The sequence below is a fragment of the Monodon monoceros genome, unplaced genomic scaffold, assembly GCF_005190385.1.
Source record: "Monodon monoceros isolate NGI ecotype Baffin Bay Population unplaced genomic scaffold, NGI_Narwhal_1 Super_Scaffold_19, whole genome shotgun sequence".
In the NCBI taxonomy this organism is placed as follows: domain Eukaryota; kingdom Metazoa; phylum Chordata; class Mammalia; order Artiodactyla; family Monodontidae; genus Monodon; species Monodon monoceros.
In genome coordinates this window covers 69,908,739-69,928,411 of record NW_021703775.1, presented here as the reverse complement: position 1 = coordinate 69,928,411, position 19,673 = coordinate 69,908,739, and the positions used below count along the sequence as shown (strand labels likewise).

The 19,673-nt window shown below is 39.1% G+C and overlaps 1 protein-coding gene across 3 annotated transcripts; it reads right to left on the bottom strand.

Annotated features, from left to right (window-relative positions):
* Positions 1–654: 654 nt before the first annotated feature.
* On the bottom strand, positions 655–18,553 carry WDCP (WD repeat and coiled coil containing). 3 transcript variants are annotated; one of them, XM_029232748.1, is made up of 5 exons: positions 18,534–18,553; positions 9,405–11,217; positions 4,565–4,682; positions 2,683–2,769; positions 655–2,172 (listed from the first exon to the last, which is right to left on the bottom strand). In XM_029232748.1, the coding sequence occupies exons 2-5, from the start codon at positions 11,196–11,198 to the stop codon at positions 2,072–2,074; spliced, it is 2,100 nt and encodes a 699-aa protein (XP_029088581.1). In that variant the 5' UTR covers positions 11,199–11,217; positions 18,534–18,553; the 3' UTR covers positions 655–2,071. The 3 variants fall into 3 exon arrangements, 2 of the variants coding, with proteins under 2 accessions (XP_029088581.1, XP_029088582.1); XR_003795008.1 differs by lacking the exon at positions 655–2,172 and having other exon boundaries at positions 2,663–2,769; positions 4,565–4,666; XM_029232749.1 differs by lacking the exons at positions 655–2,172; positions 2,683–2,769 and having other exon boundaries at positions 4,480–4,666.
* Between the last annotated feature and the right edge of the window lie 1,120 nt (positions 18,554–19,673).

Sequence of the window (19,673 nt, the reverse complement as noted above, 5' to 3'; positions counted from 1 at the left end):
CAAAAATAGAACCAGGGAACAATCCAAATGTGCACAGCAAGAAAATGGATAAATTATGGTAACTTAAAACAGTGAAAGCAATAGAACATACACATAACAAGTATGAACCTTAGAAACAATACTGAGTGAAAAAAAAGCAGGTTGCAGAAGAGTACATACAATAAAATACCATTGTATAAAGCTCAAAAACATTACATTATCTAGGCCAACGTGTATACGTGATCACGGTGAAACTCCTTTTTAAAAGGAAAGAGGGAATTCCCTGGTGGTTTAATGGTTAGGACTTGGCGCTTTCACTGAGGTGGCCTGGGTTCAATCCGTGGTCAGGGAACTAAGACCCCGCAAGCTGCACGGCGGGGCCAAAATAAAATAAAATAAAATTAAGAATAAAAAGAAAAGAAATGAAGAAATGATAATTTACAACAACTAGAGATCAGTCACCTCTCGGGTGGAGTCACCTCTATGGAGAAGGATCCAGGAGGGATACACAGGGAGTTTGAATGGTTCCTAGTAACGTTCTGGTTCTTAAATTAGGTGGTAGGTGGTTCACTTTATTATTAAGCCTTCCTACACCTTACATCTATTGCATTTATCAAATAATACCGTACAAGATTTTTTAAAATGTGGGCCCAAAATAGGACTTATAAACAATGTCTTTATGCAAAATATTCTCAATGTAACATTAAACAATAATTTAAAGAATTTAGCTCTTCTCTCCCTGTTTCCCTCTCTCCCAAAACCAACAAATACTGGATTATCTTCTATGATTCCAATGATTATAAATAGTAAAGGCCAAGGAAACATCTTATGTTTGAGAGTTGTCATGGAATCAGATTTGCCGGAAAGAAAAAATTTATGTTCTCGACTGTCCACCAGAAGAAATACAAAGACAACATACACATATGTAAAATCAAGAACATTCCTTTATACCAGCAACAATCACAAAGCAAACACCATCAAAACATTCACAAAAGCCACAACAACCATTAGTGATTTTATTGAAGACTCATTCACAGGATTCTGACCAGCGAAGTGAGTATAACATACACCTTGAGTGCGGGACCTACACTGATCTTACTATGGGGTACCCCAGACGCCCTCTTGAGGCTTCACAGTTCTGTGCTTTCACCCCACCTGGACACTTTCTTTAAAAATGGAAGCAGGCCTCAGACTGTCCTCAGCCAATGCTCTCAGGCAACTGATTCCAGGGGCTCCACTTCCATTATCCCAGCAGCTCCTCTAATGCATTTCAATCACAAAGTGGGCCCTCGCTTCTTCCCTATCCCAGCTCCACCTTCATAAACTGTAACAGACCAACAGGAGTCCTCAAGGGTACAAAATATTTCTTTCCAGATGATTTTAAAAGAAAGGGTGAAAAAGATGCACTTGAGCTCTTATGCATCTGAGCTCCTATGGCTGAAACAATTTATCTGCAGATGTGCTCTGACCAGCTACACACTGATCTGTTCGTTATGCTGCAGTGACTGAAGCTTATGACTGTCTGAAGGCAGTGAGAAAAGGTGAATCTATCTGAAGCTGGAATCAGGGCTCTTTCCACTATGCTAAGCTGGTGCTTTAGCCCATAATTATAATAAACTATCTCAGATTCAGTGAAACCTCCAGCTTTTTGAAATACTTTCTCTCGCAGATTCTATGCTGGTCTCTAAGACTTGAATCCGGGGGGTGAGGGGAAGAAAAATATCAAAATTAAAGTGACAATTTAAGGGAGTTGATTACTGGGAAAAAAATAGGACATTTTTATGATCCCAACAATGGGGGGTGGGTAACCTATCAGGGAGGAAATCATGAGTGGCAACAGCACAAATCATGCTGTAGGCCTCACCTATGTTTAGCATTATACTAGTAACATCAGGACACGCTCAAGTGGGGTCCAGAGGGAGTCAAAGCACTTGAAATTTCATTTGAAATTTGCCCAGGGACAGTTTTTAGGAGTACCTGGAACTATGTCAGCCAGAATTTTCTAGGGAAGCGAGAGGGCTAGGTTTATATCCTGGGAGGTCCAGCCAACATGAGAACTACTTTCTGTTCTAGGTAGCCCTGGGAGCAGAAGTCAATCGATTTTTTGTCTTCCTTTGAGCTCTGCCGATTCCTGCTCGTTTGGCGTAAAAAGATAGGCTGCAGCAGATGTTCTCCAGCACTCCTCACCCTCAACTTTAAGCCAAGAAAAAGATTTATAACAATGCTGAGGTACCTTTTAAGTGCTTCTAAGGGCTTTAACACTGTTTTGGGTAAGGGACAAAAAAACCTCAGAGAAACCATAAAACACAATCCACATGGCACCATAAAATCGCTTTGCACCGGGAATTCTGCCCTTAGACAAAACCACACAGTAATGAATACATAAATAACCACTTTCTGAGCCATCTACCAAAGACTGGGCTCTGCTGAGAGTAGGCAATGTCAGCCTGCGGGGAGAGGTGGCCGAGCTAGCCATGGCAAGTTCTTCACCTCCCAGCGACAGTACAAATCCTAGCTGGGGAGCGTCGGAAAACAGATCTTGCTTGTAAAAACCTCATCTGAAAGGCTGTGCAGCAAATATTCTACAAACAAGTATCAGACTACACTGCCAAAATGGTTAGAACAGCCGGTGGCATCTACGCTTTGGGCAGTATGTCTCTAAAAGACTTCAAGAGACAGGGCCCCTAAAGTCATTTGACCTACCATCTCTTATGACTATTTCCTGTGTGGCTGTGAAAGTTAAGGGGATGAAGCCTTCGCTATCAGCACAGAGAAGGATCCAGTGGGAGTCTGCAAAGTAAAATAAACACATAGGCAATTTAGAATATCCTGTCTTATTCTATAAAGAAAAATATGACAAATATGACTTTCCTGAGGAAAAGAATGTAGTAGTTGATGAACCTGACCATCACAAGACATTACAGAGAATGGGGAGATGGAGGGATCCGGTGTACACTTAAGGTCAGGTTACATGGCAGCAAGGGGATGTTGATGACAGGCATAGCTAAGGGACATGTATTTTCACCCAGGTTAGGCATTAATCACTCAGTGCTATGCAGTTGAGCTTGTGTGTGCATGTGTGCACACAGGTGTTAGGGGCGTATGGTGTTCCTAACTTGTATACCAATACATGCTGTTAAGCAGCTTCTCCAGACACTATGTGAAGTTGGGAACAGCTACTCTTTGGAGGAAACTTCTATATTCTTGAGATCCGTACCAGCCTCTAGACACCCAAGGAGGCTGAGCTGACTAGAGGTAGACTAGAATGGCCCAGATAATCCTAAATAGTTTGTTCTGGGGTAACCTAGGGCCACTAGCATAATACATACCTGGACTTTCTCTGGTTCTTTCGAGTCTACTGTGTCTCACCTGTTGACCCTGTAATTTTAAAAATCTACACTTTCCAAAAACATGTAAAATATGCAGAGAGGTTTTTATTATGGTTATTTATGATAATGAAAAATTGGAAACCACCTAAGTGTCAAAGAAAACATGGCCAAGTAAAATATGGTATTAAAAGAGTAAATCCTCATCACAAGGAAAAAAAGTTTTTTCTATCTATATGAGATGATGGATGTTCAATAACTTACGGTGATAATCATTTCATGATGCATTTAAGTCAAATCATTATGTTATACACTTTAAATTTATACAGTGCTGTATGTCAATTATATCTCAATAAAACTGGAAGGAAAAAAATATATGGTACGCCCAGGATAGACTATTAACCCGGTAAAAATAACAGTTATGAAGTCGTATCATAAATGCATGTGTCAAAATAGAAAAATGCTGATGCTACAATGTTAAGGGGGAAAAGATGAAACAAAATTCTATGTTCAGTGTAGTGGGTGTCCTGAAGACTCAGGCATAAGAAAACTGCCATGCTCTCCATTGGATGGAACACAGGCATGACTCAGTCCCTTGCCACCTAGGAGTACCCTTCATGTCCACAAGTCTGCTGCATATTAAAATGACAATTCCTTTAAGAAAGATTCCGTGGGAGTTCCCTGGTGGCCTAGTGGCTAGAATTCTGGGCTTTCACTGCCATGGCCAGGGTTCAGTCCCTGGTCGGGGAACTGAGATCCTACAAGCTGCATGGCCAAAAAGAAAAAAGAAAACAACAAGGTCTACTGTATAGCACAGAGAACTATATTCAGTGTCCTGTGATAAACCATAGTGGAAAAGAATATTAAAAAAAAAATGTATATATAAAACACCCACCCACACACACAAAAGAAATATTCTGCAACGCTATGATCTTTATGTTTTAGTGCAACAAGTATATATGAGGTTTTTATGTTATTTCCTTGCAGCTGTTATATATTGCTTCATAACTCTATTTGGTTTTTTCATGTGTACATTTAGGTTTTCCAGCTAGGTTGTAAGTTCCTTAAGGGTAGAACCCATATTTTCCATGTATTTTGGCACCTATAATAGGCCTGGGCATACAATAGGCAATTAATAATACTTTTTAACTATCTAGTGAATCACTGAATGGTTGGTACACTTCATTTTCCTCACCAGTGAAAGTTACATAATAGAGGGAGGGGGTGTCAGGTAGAGTCAATTTCTGAATTTTACCTACCATGTAGCATTTCAATAAGAGAGAGGCCAAAAGTCTGCTGGACTGTACTGAGTCTTAGCTTGCCGTTGCAGAGAAGCACAGCTCTTTTTTCTACAACAGGACCTAAAAAATAAGATTTCTTCAAATATAAAAATAAAAGTTGTTAAACTGATTACAGAAGCAACGGAGTTAACATTTCCTAAGAATAGAATGTGTAGTTTTAAAAATTCCTATTACCGCTATCAACTAAACTTCAGCTTTAAAAATAAGGAGCTTTTTGCTGCATCATTTAACACAACTAAAGAATCAGACAAAACACAACCCCTAATTTCCTTTTGCTCTGTTCTTCCCCAGCGTTATGTCCTTATTGCTAGGAACTGGCTTTCCTAGGACGTGACTAGTAACACTATAGGATGATGGATGGCAGCCTGAGAGATAAAATCTGATGGTGAGGAACAACTGCTTGGCTGTTGTAGAAACAGGTGTACCTTGGAGATACCGCAGGTGTGGTTCCAGACCACTGCAATAAAGCTAGTATCACAATAAAGTGAGCCACATGAAAGTTTTTGGTTTCCTAATGCATATTCTATAGTCCATTTAAGTGTGCAGATGCATATGTCTAATAAAATAATGTACATACCTTAACTTAAAAATGCTTTATTGCTAAAAAATGCTATCATCTGACAATGTAGGGTTGCCACAAACCTTCAATCTGTAAAAAACACAATCTCTCTGAAGTGCAATAAGACTAGGTATGCCTGTATAACTAAGAAGTTTTACGTTTTCTTTATTGGGGAAAAAATGCCAAGAAAGACTGCCCTAAGTCGTGGAGTAGCAGAGGATTTGCATAAGTAAAATAAACAAACTGTGGTAAAAATTCACTTAGCTTAGAAAAAGTATAAATAACAGTGATTTTTAAATTTTAAAAAGTTATATTAAAAATTAATGCATCTTTGAAAATGTTTGCAAATATCCATACAGAAAGAAAATATAGAACAATTATAGCTCTATTTTAAGACACATCAAGTCCAAAGGTATATTCATAGCACATAGAATAAAAAATGTAACTTCTAATTCTATATTATGAGACAATATCTTCATGTAAGCATTTCTTAAAGTTTTATAAGTTATGTGTCTAACTTATTTTCTTGTTAAAGTTATCACTACTCATTTCTGACTACTAAGAAAAATAATTTCAACAATAAAAGGTAAACTGTACTCCATTTTTGATACGATGAACAGCTCAAAAGATGTATGTCTACTATGTAATAACATTTTAAAAGATAGCACATGAATAAACTGTAAGGGCCATAAGCAACTAATCATTCATCTTAACTCTTATGAAATGTCGCTTCTGATATTATAGGGGGAAAAACTCTTCATTGCTTTTGTTTTTCTTTTCTCATTAAAAAAGAAATATATGCTCAACATAAAGAAAACAGAAATTTGTAATGCAGAAAGTCAAGTCCCCAAAATTCTACCTCCAGAAGTACTTACTGATAACAGCTTGGCTGAACTAGCTCATTATAAACGGAGAAAAGGAAGAATTGAAAGGCAAAAAACACATTTCTTTTTACTTAAAAAAATGCATTTACAAATATAAATATTTGTAAAAAAGTATATATTGTTTGATAAAATAATCTATTTAGGGACTTCCCTGGTGGTGCAGTAGTTAAGAATCCACCTGCCAATGCAGGCGACACGGGCTTAAGCCCTGGTCCGAGAAGATCCCACATGCCGCGGAGCAACTAAGCCCGTGCGCCACAACTACTGAGCTCGCATGCCACAACTACTGAAGCCTGTGCACCTAGAGCCCGTGTTCTGCAACGAGAAGCCGCCACAATGAGAAGCCCGAGCACCGCAACAAAGAGTAGCCCCTGCTCGCCGCAACAAGAGAAAGCCTGTGTGCAGTAATGAAGACCCAACGCAGCCAAAAATAAATAAATAATCTATTTAAAGAAAAATAAAATCAAACAATTAGACATTATATCTTTTAGATCGACAAAGGTTTTAGTAAATGCATAGAAAAAAATGGAATAAATACTTCCATTACTAACTATACCTGTGGTTTTCTCTACGGGTTTGGTTATGAAGAATTTTTACTTTCAACATTAAATATTCTTGGGAATTCCCTGTGGTCCAGTGATTAGGACTCTGCGCTTTCACTGCTGAAAGCCCAGGTTCGATCCCTGGTTGGGGAACTAAGATCCCACAAGCCACACAGGGTGGCCAAAAAACCCAATAAACAAACATTAAATATGCTTATATTAAAAAACCAATAAACATTAAATATACTTAAATATGCTTATATTGGTTAAATTTTTTCTTCAATGAGCATACATTACTTTTGTAATTAGGAAAAAAAATACTGTGCATCTGTTAAAAAAATTTAAAAAGCTGTGTGCTGACAGAGTTCTTGAAACTATGTAACTAAATGGAAAAAGATGCAGAACATTGTATATAGTACCTTACCTTTTGTGTAACAAAAGGAAAAATAAAAATAAATAGTAAGATCTGCTAATATCTGAATAAAGTAATAAAAATAAAAATGGTTACCTATATGAGGTGAAGGGAACAAGCTGAACAAGGATGGGGTGAAACTAAGACTTCTCAGTATATACCTTTCTATTGCAAGAATGTTTTGTTTTTTAAAGCAAGTAAATGAACTGCCTATTCAAAAAGAGAAATAAAAAGGGAAAAAAGAAAAAATATTTGAAAAGTCATGGAAGGAAAAAAAAATCCAAACTAGATTTCACACTTATAAAGTACTATAATTTTTAAAAATAAAAAATCTGTTTATTGAAAATACACTGAAAACTTCATGTAGTTAATAAAGCCATTTAAATATTTTGGCTGAAGACAATGTGGGAAAAATCCTCTTCAAAAATCTAGGATTGGGATGTTAAATGTTTATAAATATTTGTTTCAATTAGCTTTGGTACATAATATAACTAAGATCACTAATGTGCTTGTGAAATTAATTTAAAAAATTTTTTTATATCAGTGACTTAACTGATTTTTAACTGATTTATTTGAGATTTAACCGGTTTGGGGGACAATTTAGGAATTTGAATAAGAAGTAGGTATTAGATGATATTAAGTAATGTTAATGTTATCAAGTATGGTAATGGTACAGTGATAATTAAAGAAAATGTGCTTACACTTTAGAACAACATCCCAAAATACTTATAGGTGAAACACCATGATGCCTCTACTTAGAAAAATATTTTAGGAAACAAAAAAAGGAAGCAATTATGGTAAAATGTTAACAACCATTAAACCAGGTGATAGATATAGATAGGGTTTCATTAGGTATTCTTTCTATATGTTTACAATTTTTTCATAATTAAAAATATATTTTATGTGTTTGAAATTTTTTATACTAAAAAAATTTTAGGGCTCCCCTGGTGGCGCAGTGGTTGAGAGTCCGCCTGCCGATGCAGGGGACACGGGTTTGTGCCCCGGTCCGGGAAGATCCCACATGCCGCGGAGCGGCTAGGCCCGTGAGCCATGGCCACTGAGCCTGTGCGTCCGGAGGCTGTGCTCTGCAACGGGAGAGGCCACAGCAGTGAGAGGCCCATGTACCGCAAAAAAATAAAAAATAAAAAAATAATGTAAAAACAATATAGTAAAATAATTCAAGAAAATCTAGACTATTACATATATATCAATTTCTATAATATAAAAAAAACTCTTTTAAACTGATAACTCAATAGGAAAAAATGAGCAAAATGCAATTCACATTCAGTTGGCCAAAAAACATGACAACATACTCAAATTCACTAATAGTAAAGGAAATACAAATTAATAAAAGTGAAATACCACTTTGCACTCATCAGATTGGTAAGGAAGTGAGGAAAAGGACAGTCTCATTGGTCGCTGATGGACATGTGATGATGCACTGTTTAGTAAAAAATCTTTGAAAGGCAATCTGTCAACTCTATTAAAAGTAGAAGCATATATATATGTGTGTATATATATACTCTTCAAACTTGCACTTCCACTTCTGGGAACCAAGCCAACAGAAATAAAAGTATGAATACAAATAGATACATATGAGAATACTATTGCAGCACCATTTGGAGTGCCTAAGAACTGAAAACAAAGTGAATGTCCATCAGCAAGGGAAAGGCTGAATAAACAGCATACTCCCAGCATGAAGTAAAGAATGCACCATACGACCCCATTTTTGTAAAACAATGACAAAGTCACCACCAACACCCCCCGCACCTATATACCTACGTATACAAAGACCTGTGTAAGATTATATGAGCGTGAAGTAAAATATGAAAGGATCCACATTAAGCTGCTAGTTAAAGTGGGTTACAGGGAGGAGGAGCAGGGCCAAGTGTGACGGGAAAGGAAAGTGTTCATGATAATAACGGATATGGTATGATCCCACTATATAATATTTTATGTTGGCGTATACAGGCATAAACAGATGCATTAAAAATTTTTAATGACTATAACCTCTCTTTTAACAGCATATTATAAGATGCTGTTATAATCTTATGCTGTTATGCTATTATAAGCTCTCTTATAAATAGAAGAGTGTCTGCAATTGCATAAGGAAAAGGTTTTCGCAATGAAACAGCATGAATTAAAAAAATTTTTTTCTAAACATAGCGTGCCAGAATGAGCGCAATCATTCATGTTTTCACACCACGCACATGATAAAATCACGGTGTATACTGGTATGTGTGCCCATCCAACCAACCTGGAAAGGTATAACAACTTGCCTGAATATAACATGTCCAGATCAGTGAAGTTCAACTAGAATACTACTTCCTCATTAATAAATTTCTCTTGCAGTACCTACTGGCTGCAGGAGCCAGTGGTAGCTCCTCAAAGGAGAAGTTACCTGGCAAGTGATGTGAACATAAGGCACATCCTGAGAGAGTGGGTACACTGGAGAGGATTTCTTTCCATTATGTAGAAAGTCTGTGAGTTCAGAAAGACGCTGCTGCACTTCAATCAGGTTCCTAGATAAAATTTCCAGTATCTTAGATAGCTGATAATTTTCCTTTTCCACTTGTAAGTTAGGAGATCCTGCGGTACTGCTGTGGTCTGGTGTGCCGCTGGGTCCGGGCAGTGTTACCGACTGGTTAACAGGCCCGGCATCTAGAGTTTCTAGGGCTGTGGAGCCATCACAGATACTGGATGGAGGACTTCTGATTTCTTGAATAAGGGTTCTTCCAGGCCTTCCACTTTGACTGCTGCTATTAGCTGTTAACAAGAGCCCTCCGTTTTGGTGACAAAAATCTGGGGAAAGACTTTCAATTAGCTTTTTTCTATTTGCTTTATTTAACAGAGTACTGAAAGCAGAGTGACCACTCTGGTTTTCACTCAGTGTCACTGGAGAGTCTTCTTCCAACATAACTTCTCTAACAATCAAACGAATCATATACTGATCAGACTTTGAAGAAAGAAGAAATGCCGAATCAGTGGATTTCTGTTTTCCTATCAAAATTAACAATAATTTATCTGTCAAGAAACATATGCCTTTTGGTCTTTCATTACTCTCTAACTGAATTTGCTGGATGTTTGGCATAAATGATGGAATGACAGAATAGATAAAAATTATATTACACGTATTGGAAGCCACTGCGACTACCTGTGCTTTAAGATTAAACGCCATTAGATCAGGAACCAGAATGCCCGGGATGGTGACTTTTCTGTTCTGGGTAACCTCCTTCTCAAAGGTCAAGAGGACCAAGTGTGAAGAATCCAGGCCAGTTCCTGTCAAGTAGTCCTTTTTTCTTAGACAAATAAGAGAACTAGCCTCAGATTTAGATCTATCAAAGTGTATATGAGTTAGATCCAGAGGATCAGAAAAGGATGAAGAAAAGGGAGAAACTGGTGTTTCAGAATTTGTTTCAGAGGAAACTTCGTCAATAACTGGTAAAGTATATAGACAAGTGCCTTCACTACTAGGGGGAACATCAAAGGTTCCAGATGCATTTAAGCCACAAATCTTATCTAGTGGAAGCTCAGTGGCTATAGCGACCTGTGAGTCCACAGTGGCTCCGATTGAGCGCACGTAGCTGGCCACATCAAACACTGGGCAGAAGGAGCACCTGTGAAGAGTCTTCTGAGCACTGTCCCAAATATAAGAATGCACGCTGCTGCCTACTGCCACCACCAGCCTCTGGCCATCCTGGGTCCAACATGCACAGTGAATGAGGCCTTGGGTGCTGATGTCCACTTTGACCTGGGAACTGTCCCAGTGAACATTATGGAAAACGGAGACATCCTGTGCAGTCAACACAGTCAGGACAGCACTTTTTGGGTGCCACACACAGCCCTGGGGAAGGACAGGGAGTGACTGTCTAATCTCACAGGTCTGAGACATCAGCCATTTGCTTGTCTCCGTAGTGCTAGGACACAGCTGCCACACAATGACATGCTTCTTGTGCTGCACAGCGAGCAGAGCAGGTGTGTCAGCTGTACCAGGTGGGGCCCAGGACACCCCATACACATGTTCAAATTGTCCAATGACCGCTGAGTCCCCAAACTTGGCCTCTCCACCGTGAAGGTGTAAATCGGTCAGGACTACCTGATTCCCATCAGTCCAGGCAAGGCCGTGAATTGGGTGTATTGCTTGATACAACGCATTCAGTCCAGTCCTGAGAAGTTTTCCTCTTCCCAACTCCATCCTTTCTGATAAAGGTTATCTGAAATAATTAGGAAGTTATACCATAAGAATACAGTCAGACAAATTCAGGATGTAGTACATTCTACAAGACAACTGGCTTAGCCCTTTCACAGGTCATTATTGTGAGAGGATAAAAGGATGGGAGGAATTTGACAGATTAAAAGACTGCCTGGCAGTGCTGAGAAATTATTTTTCCTGCAAAATAAGGTCAAACTTTTGAAACCTAATGAATAAAATGTTTTAGTAAAATTTTAATAATGGGGATGAAATTTCAGATTTTGTTATTGTTCCACAGGTTCATTCTATGACTGCCTCTGTAGAATACTGGTTTGTTTTTTTAATTTTTTAAAATTCATTTTATTTATTTAGGCTGCATTGGGTCTTTGTTGCTGCGCGTGGGCCCTCTCTAGCTGTGGCGAGCGGGGGCCGCCCCTCATTGCAGTGCACAGGCTTCTTCTCATTGTGGTGGCTTTTCTTGCTGTGGAGCACGGGCTCTAGGTGCATGGGCTTCAGTAGTTGTGGCATGTGGGCTCAGTAGTTGTGGCTTGCGGGCTCTAGAGCACAGGTTCAGTAGTTGTGGCACATGCGCTTAGCTGCTCCGTGGCATGTGGGATCTTCCCGGATGAGGGATCGAACCTGTGTCCCCTGCATCAGCAGGTGGATTCTCAACCACTGTGCCACAAGGGAAGCCATACTGGTTTTTAACAGTTGGTGATTTATGCAGCCAAACGTATATTTGGGGCACCTCTAGTTCAAACTTCCTTGATCACAGAACTGGGATACTAAAAATCAGCAATACAGGCAAAATAGTAACGCTTATGGTAGCAGTTTTTGGTTCAAAATTCTGAGCCACTCATAGGAAATCAGGTAAACAAAAAATGCTTACTAACCCTGTGTCTCTTTAAGTTACTGTAATCACAGTTTTTTACTGTAGCCTCACTATGATACTATGATGAATTAGAAAGAGCCAATAAAATATGCAAGATGCACATAAGGCCAGAAATGAGTCAACTCATCACGGAGTGGATCAATACTATAGATGGCTGCCTCTAGTCCTTCTGTAAACAGAGTATGTAACAATTACATATATAATAAGATCATAAGTGTGCATAAAGATTAAAATCTTGTAAAGTTAAATGTCAAAACCTAATTACAAAATGCATCATATTATTTGAAAGAGTAATAATTTTTATTGCAATTAAGGATCCAAGATATTTTAAAAGACCCTCATTTTTAAGGCTTTCAAATAACTTTATTTCATGTATATTTTTCTTTTAGATTGCTTACATCTGACTCTTGTCAGTATGCTTTATTTCATTTCCTTCCTAACACTGAAGGGAAAGCAAAAGGCAACACTTAAACTCCCGTTTGTCACCAGTTTAAAATATGGTAGAGCCTTACTAACTTCCATCAATTTCGATGGTAAAATTTTGGGGTTAGCCTTTCTGTGAAATGTGAGACATGTCAAAACTGAGGAAATCAGGATGACATTGTTACTGAATATGAAAAAACAGACCATATTCTATAAACACACCCAGATACTACCTGAATTTGCTGGGCAAATTAGAAGGAAAGGAAGGGAATAAACATGTCCAGTATGTGCCACACATGGTGCTGGTCACCTAGAATCCGATACAACCCTTGTAACAGTCCTGTGAGGGTAGCACTGTTATTCTTAGGTGAGAGACAACAGATCTGAAGCTCTAAAAAGTTAAGAAACTTGCCCTTCATATCTTATAACAAAACACCTTCCAGATAGATTAAAGATCCAAATGTGCAAAACAAAAATTAAGAGATTTAAAAGAAAGACTTTTTACACTACTATAGAAATACTCAAACATGTATATGTATGTGTATAAGGATTTACTATATCATTTTTTGTAACAGAAAAACCTAAATGTACATCAACATGGAAATACATAAAATAAGGAAGCTCCATGAGTAGTGATATGGAAAAATCCCTCCCCCAAAAAAGCAGTGAAATTCACAAGATAACATGTTTAGTAAGCTACTATTTATGAAAAAAAAATCCACCTCTATATGTCCATATACATGTGTTTGTATATATTTACATAAAGATGCAGGAAAAGATCAGAAATAACACATACCAAACTGTTCACAGTACATACTGAGATGGAGTGAGGTGGCAGAAGAGAGAAGGTGGGACCCTCTTTACTTATTTCTGTATTTTTTGGAAAGACTGTTTTTATAATAAGTATATATTCAAATAGCCCTTTTCTAATTGAAAAAACAAACTAAAGATTCAAATGTACAAAATACTTAATTTACAAAAAGTTCTTGGGACTTCCCTGGTGGCAAAGTGGTTAAGAATCTGCCTGCCAGTACAGGGGCCGTGGGTTCGAGCCCTGGTCCGGGAAGATCCCACACGCTGGGGAGCAACTAAGCCCGTGCCTCACAACTACTAAGCCTGTGCTCTACAGCCCGCGAGCCACAACTACTGAGACCACGTGCCACAACTACTGAAGCTTGCGTGCCTAGAGCCTGTGCTCTGCAACAAGAGAAGTCACCACAATGAGATGCCCACGCACAGCAACAAAGAGTAGCCCTTGCTCGCTGCAATTAGGGAAAGCCCCTGCACAGCAATGAAGACCCAATGCAGCCAAAAATAAATAAATAAATAAATAAGTAAAAAGTTCTTTTAAGCCAGTTAAAACGACAAAATTTTAAGTGGCCAAAGAATATCAACAGGCAATTTACAAAACAATTATGATGATCAATAAACATATTCTAAATGATGTTTAATCTTATTAGTTATCAAAGAATTGTCTAAACTTGCAGTGTCCATTTCTTCACCACTCATTCTCTTCTTAACCCACCCCAAATTGACTCCATTCCCAACTCTTCTCCAAAACAACTCTCACCAACCCACCACTGCTATCCACGTCACTGAATCCGATGGACATTTTTCAACCTTGTTTTATTGTACTTAGTAAATGTCAAAGACAGAACTTGAGAAGCTGCCTTCAGACCCTAAATCCAAAGAAATGTATTCTTCACCAAACTGGAGGATTTGCTTTTAACTTATCTGCAAATTTTTTCTCATTCCTCTTTGCTAGCTTCATCCCTACTCTTAGAATCTTTTACTAAGAGGGAATGGTCTGTTATACTTTTTTTTTTTTTTTTCTGTTATACTTCTTACATATGAGGTCAGGTTAAGTGGTTCTACAGTGGCTTGCTAAATGGAAAAATATGTCTTCTGACATTACTAATGAAGAAAACTGCCATCTCAAACCCATTGGTCTTGTATAATATATGTTTTTCCCTAATACCTACTTATGCACTTAAAAAAAAAAAGACTTTCATTGATAAATAATGCATGATACATTTTCCTGGAAGAGAAAATTCCTAACGGGCCAGTTACATCAAAAGCAATTTATATGATATGTTTTAGGCCACCCAAGTCAGTCTAATGTCATTGAGGATGTGTATGGCTAGGGTTAGCACAGCATAAGGACTTGTAAATAAAGGAAAAACAAACTTGACAATAAAGTTACTGAGATGTTTTAGAAGAATTAATTTTAATATTTTCATCTTTACTAACAAGAAGAAATTTGGTAAAAAACTAAAAATAGAGTTACCATATGATCCTGCAATCCCACTCCTGGGCATATATCCAAAGAAAACTCTAGTTCAAAAGGATACATGCAACTCAATGTTCACTGCAGCACTATTTACAATAGCCAAGATGTGGAAGCAACGTAAATGCCCGACAGATGAATGGATAAAGATGTGGTACATATATACAATGGAGTATTAGCCATAAAAAAGAATGAAATAATGCCTCTGCAACAATATGGATGGACCTAGAGATTATCATACTAAGTAAGGTAAGCGAGACAGAAAATGACAAATATATGATATCACTTATATGTGGAATCTAAAAAAAAAAAGATAGAAATGAATTTATCTACAAAACAGAAATAGACCCACAGATACAGAAACTTATGGTTACCAAAGGGGAAAGGATGGGGTGTGGAGTGTGGGGTGGGGTTTAAATTAGGAGGTTGGGATTAACATATATATACTACTATATATACTATATATATTGATGTAAGATGTTATGGAAGGGATTCCCTGGTGGCGCAGTGGTTAAGAATCCACCTGCCCATGTAGGGGACACGGGTTCAACCCCTGGTCCGGGAAGGTCCCACATGCCGCGGAGCAACTGTGCCCGTGCGCCACAACTACTAAGCCTGCGCTCTAAAGCCCGCGAGCCAAAACTCCTGAGAACACGTGCCACAACTACTTAAGCCCCGCACGCCTAGAGCCCGTGCTCCGCAACAAGAGAAGCCACCACAATGAGAAACCCGCGCACCGCAACGAAGAGTAGCCCCCACTCGCCACAACTAGAGAAAGCCCACGCGCAGCAACAAAGAACCTACACAGCCAAGAAAAAAAAAAGATGTTATGGAAAAACCCGAACGTTTTGGCCAACCCAATAAAATAGATAACCAACAAGGACCTACTGTGTAGCACAGGGAACTATATATTCTGTAATAACCTATAAAGGAAAAGAATCTGAAAAAAAATATATATATATATATAATATATATATATATATACACTGAATCACTGTGCTGTACACCTGAAACTAACACAACATTGTAAATCAAATATACTTCAATAAAATTAAATTAAAAAATAAAAATTATGAAAAATTTCCTCAAAAACCCAATGATAATTACAAAAATCTCTTCCAATCCCTTCTACTCCCATTATTAGTCAGGGTCCTGACCACCTCTTCCTTTGTAGTAGGGTAGGACAAGAAGTCCTCTTCATTTCAGTCTCTTCTTTCCCACAGAGCCTGGACTCTGTGTGTTGGGTAGAATTATCTTGAGAAAAGTCACAGCTCTGGTAATTTTGCATTTGTGCTCAAGTACCTTTGATGAGTCTCCACAGTCTGTGTATATAAAAGTTCTTCCAAAATGTTTAAGCAAAGCATTGAAGGCCTTTAATTATCTTATATTGCTATACCTTTCCAACCTTATCTCCCTGATCATAAAGGCCCTGCTGAATAATTTGGAATTTAGAGGAACCAGCACACATTCATGCAACAATGTGCAGAATGGACCTGAGAAACTAGGAAGCTGACAAGGTTAATAATGGGCCATGGAATAGTTTGAATGTCAGGATGAGAAAGTGAGCCAAGTTTGTAGCTACCTCAGTAGAGAAAGAGGGCCAGATTCAAGCGATATTTCTAAGGCAGATAAAATTGATATCAAGTAGGGTAAGTGGTGAGGAAGAAAGGAGAATTAAAGATAACATGCAAATTTTTAGCTTGGGAAATTGCTGAACCATTAATCAGAGATAAAGAAGACAGAGAATGCTTTAAAGGTAAGAACAGTGTGTAGTGTGTGATAAGCTTAGTATTAGATGTGCTTCATTTAAGATGTTTATAGGGTAGCACTGCACCTCAGGCAGTCAGAGGTAAGGATTTGGGAGTCACTGTTATAGAGTTGGTAGTTAAAAGATCAGAGAGCCAAGAGGACAAAGGGTGAAATGACCTTCTGGTGCTCCCCAATTATTTTGTATGCTTTAAAATATTTACAATTTGCCTGAAGCTAACTGTATACCTGTTGGTCTCTCAACCCTCAGACTATAAGATTTCTCAAATCAGGAGCCCTGGTTGTTTTAGGAAGAGAAAATCTGACTATATTAATTCAGGGGAGAGGTGGTCAGAACGAGGATCTGGTGCTCAGTCTATGGCCATTTAATTCTTCTGTTTTTAATCTTCTTTAAAGACAACTTATAGTGAGAATCAAGGGGCTCAGGTGAAATGGAGCACTTCCAGTAGGTTTAAACAGTTACATACTCCCCAACTTGTTTTTCTAAATTTATTGTGTTTTCACTATAAAATAATTCCAAGTTCTTTACACTTATTTTTTTTGTTTTATTTATTTATTTGGCTGCATTGTGTATTCGTTGCTGTACACAGGCTTTCTTTAGTTGCGGCTAGCAGGGGCTACTCTTTGTTGTGATGTGCGGGCTTCTCATTGTGGTAGCTTCTCTTGTTGCGGAGCACGGGCTCTAGGCGCGCAGGCTTCAGTAGTTGTGGCTTGCAGTCTCTAAACCGCAGGCTCAGTAGTTGTGGTGCACGGGCTTAGTTGCTCCGCAGCATGTGGGATCTTCCCGGACCAGGGATCGAACCTGTGTCCCCTGCGTTGGCAGGTGGATTCTTAACCACTGCGCCATCAGGGAAGCCCTTATTATTGTTTTAAATTAACATACAAGAAAGGTCAAAAGGACCTAGAGACTGTCATACTGAGTGAAGTAAGTCAGACAGAGAAAGACAAATCCCCATATGATATTGCTTATATGTTGGATCTTAAAAAATGGTACAAATGAACTTATTTACAAAACAGAAATAGAGTCACAGATGTAGAAAACAAACATGGTTACCAGGGAGGAAAGGGGGGAGGGGAAGGGATAAATTGGGAGATTGGGATTGACATATACACACTACCATGTATAAAATAGATAACTAATAAGGATTTACTGTATAGCACAGGGAACTCTGCTCAGTACTCTGTAATGACCTATATGGGAAAAGAATCTAAAAAAAGAGCGGATACATGTTATGTGTATAACATGCATCTTGCTGTACAGCAGAAACTAACACAACATTTTAAATCAAGTACACTCCAATAAAAATTTTTTAAAAAGGTCAAAAGGTAAATTCACACACAAAAAAACATTCATCCAAAGAAAATTATGATACATCCCTCCAGATATTTTTCTATGCAGTTTGGGTTGAACTTTTTCAATCATACTGTACAATTACAAATCACGATCTTTTCACTTTACATTATATATTAGGATTTCCCCATGTTATTTAAAGACTTTATAAATTATTTTTAGAAGCCACTTAATATTCACTTTTCCTTACTGTTGGGGAAGTTCCGTAATTTTTCCTTACTGGTGAGATACCTGGTTAGAGCCAACTTTATCCTTTTATAAATAACGCTGGGATAAAGGTGTTTATGCATAAAGCATGTTTTTCATTTTGAATGGCTTCCTTAGGATATATTCCCAGAAGTTTCACTCGTGAGTTACAGGGAATATACTCTCTGGTTTAAACCCACCCGCTGCTCGTCCGCATCCGCCAGCCCTCGCACGCGGCCCCCCACCATTCTCTCCATCCTCTCCGCACATGTGACACTTCCTCTTCTCCCCCCTCCCCCAAAGTGCCTGTCCTTCCACCTCTCTCCCCGCCCACCTACAGCCTCCCCACAACAGCCAGGCCGGGAAGCAGTGGAGACAAAAATACCTTTGGTCTCACTGCCCCACCGAAAATCAGTCTCCCCTGGGCCGTACCTGCTCACAGACCGCGGATCCGAAGCCCTGAGCGGGGACCGGAAGCATCGGCTCCCAGGCCCCTGATAGGTGAGCGGTGGCTGGGCAAGCCCGGCAATGACCCTTGCCTATTGGCTATTGCTTGTGTCCCGTTATGAGACGGTCTTTCCCATTGGCCAATAAGCTCGGGCTTTGCCGCACGGACCTCTGGGAGTTGTATTCCCCGTGAAACGCCACCGAAGGTAAGCCTGCTACAATTTCTCCCTTGAAAGGTATAGCGCCTTCCCCCATTTCTCATCGGTTCTCTTAGTCTAAGAAGGAGTCCGGGAGCCCTAAAGTCAACACGGCTTCTTAACCTTTTTAGGGGTGCGGGGGTTGTTGGGGGAAGGAGTCGAGGACCTCTAAAATAAGATAAAATCTCCTCAGAAAAATGTTCTTTTCCGTACACAAAATACTGAAGCCGTTCCATGGACCTGTGCTAATTACAAACCGTTATTCTACACTTACCCCCAAAGTGCCTGACCATGGCCACAGTTCAAGAAGCTAGTGCTTCACTAGGCTTAAGACCGGCTATACCCCTGGGAGACTCTGGGCCACGCCTTGGGGCCGCCCATGGGGAATTTCAGATCCTGACCCTCACAGTACAGTTGAGCATCATGTTTCTTGAACACACAGCCAACCCTCCTTCAGCGATGCTGATAACCTGAAGTTTCTGCCCCGACCATCTGGGAGACAAGGAGAACACCTCTAGGGCCCACTCTTCTTTGCTCAGGCTTTTCTCCCCATGCCTATCTTCCAGCACCATAGCTGGAAGAATCATACCTTCATATCAATTTTTGCAACAATGCATGAAGAATGAGAAAAAGAGAGAGAAAGTCCCATTCATTTTTCAAACAAATGTTACCTTCTCCAAAAAATACCTTTCCAGATTCTTATGTCTCCTTTGGGTGGAGGTGAAGGGTCTGGTAGAACTCATTCATTCATTCATTTATCCCACAACTTAAATCACTCCATGCCGTAACTGTTTGTGTCCCTGCCCATCACAGATTCAGTTCCTCTAGGACAGCAATTCTGTCTTAATTCAGCCGGTATCCCCAGGGCACAGTTCTCTGCCTTGAAAGGTGGGAGTCCACCTGTGCGTATGTCAGAACTACGCAGGAT

What these genes read in the sequence shown, in the direction of transcription:
- WDCP (XM_029232748.1), bottom strand. Translation starts at nt 11,198, where the DNA reads ATGGAGTTGGGAAGAGGAAAACTTCTCAGGACTGGACTGAATGCGTTG. An exon ending in ATGTTCACATCACTTGCCAG is followed by an intron (nt 4,683 to 9,404) that starts GTAACTTCTCCT and finishes TTATATTTGAAG; the next exon opens with AAATCTTATTTTTTAGGTCC. An exon ending in TCTTATTGAAATGCTACATG is followed by an intron (nt 2,770 to 4,564) that starts GTAGGTAAAATT and finishes TTTACTTTGCAG; the next exon opens with ACTCCCACTGGATCCTTCTC.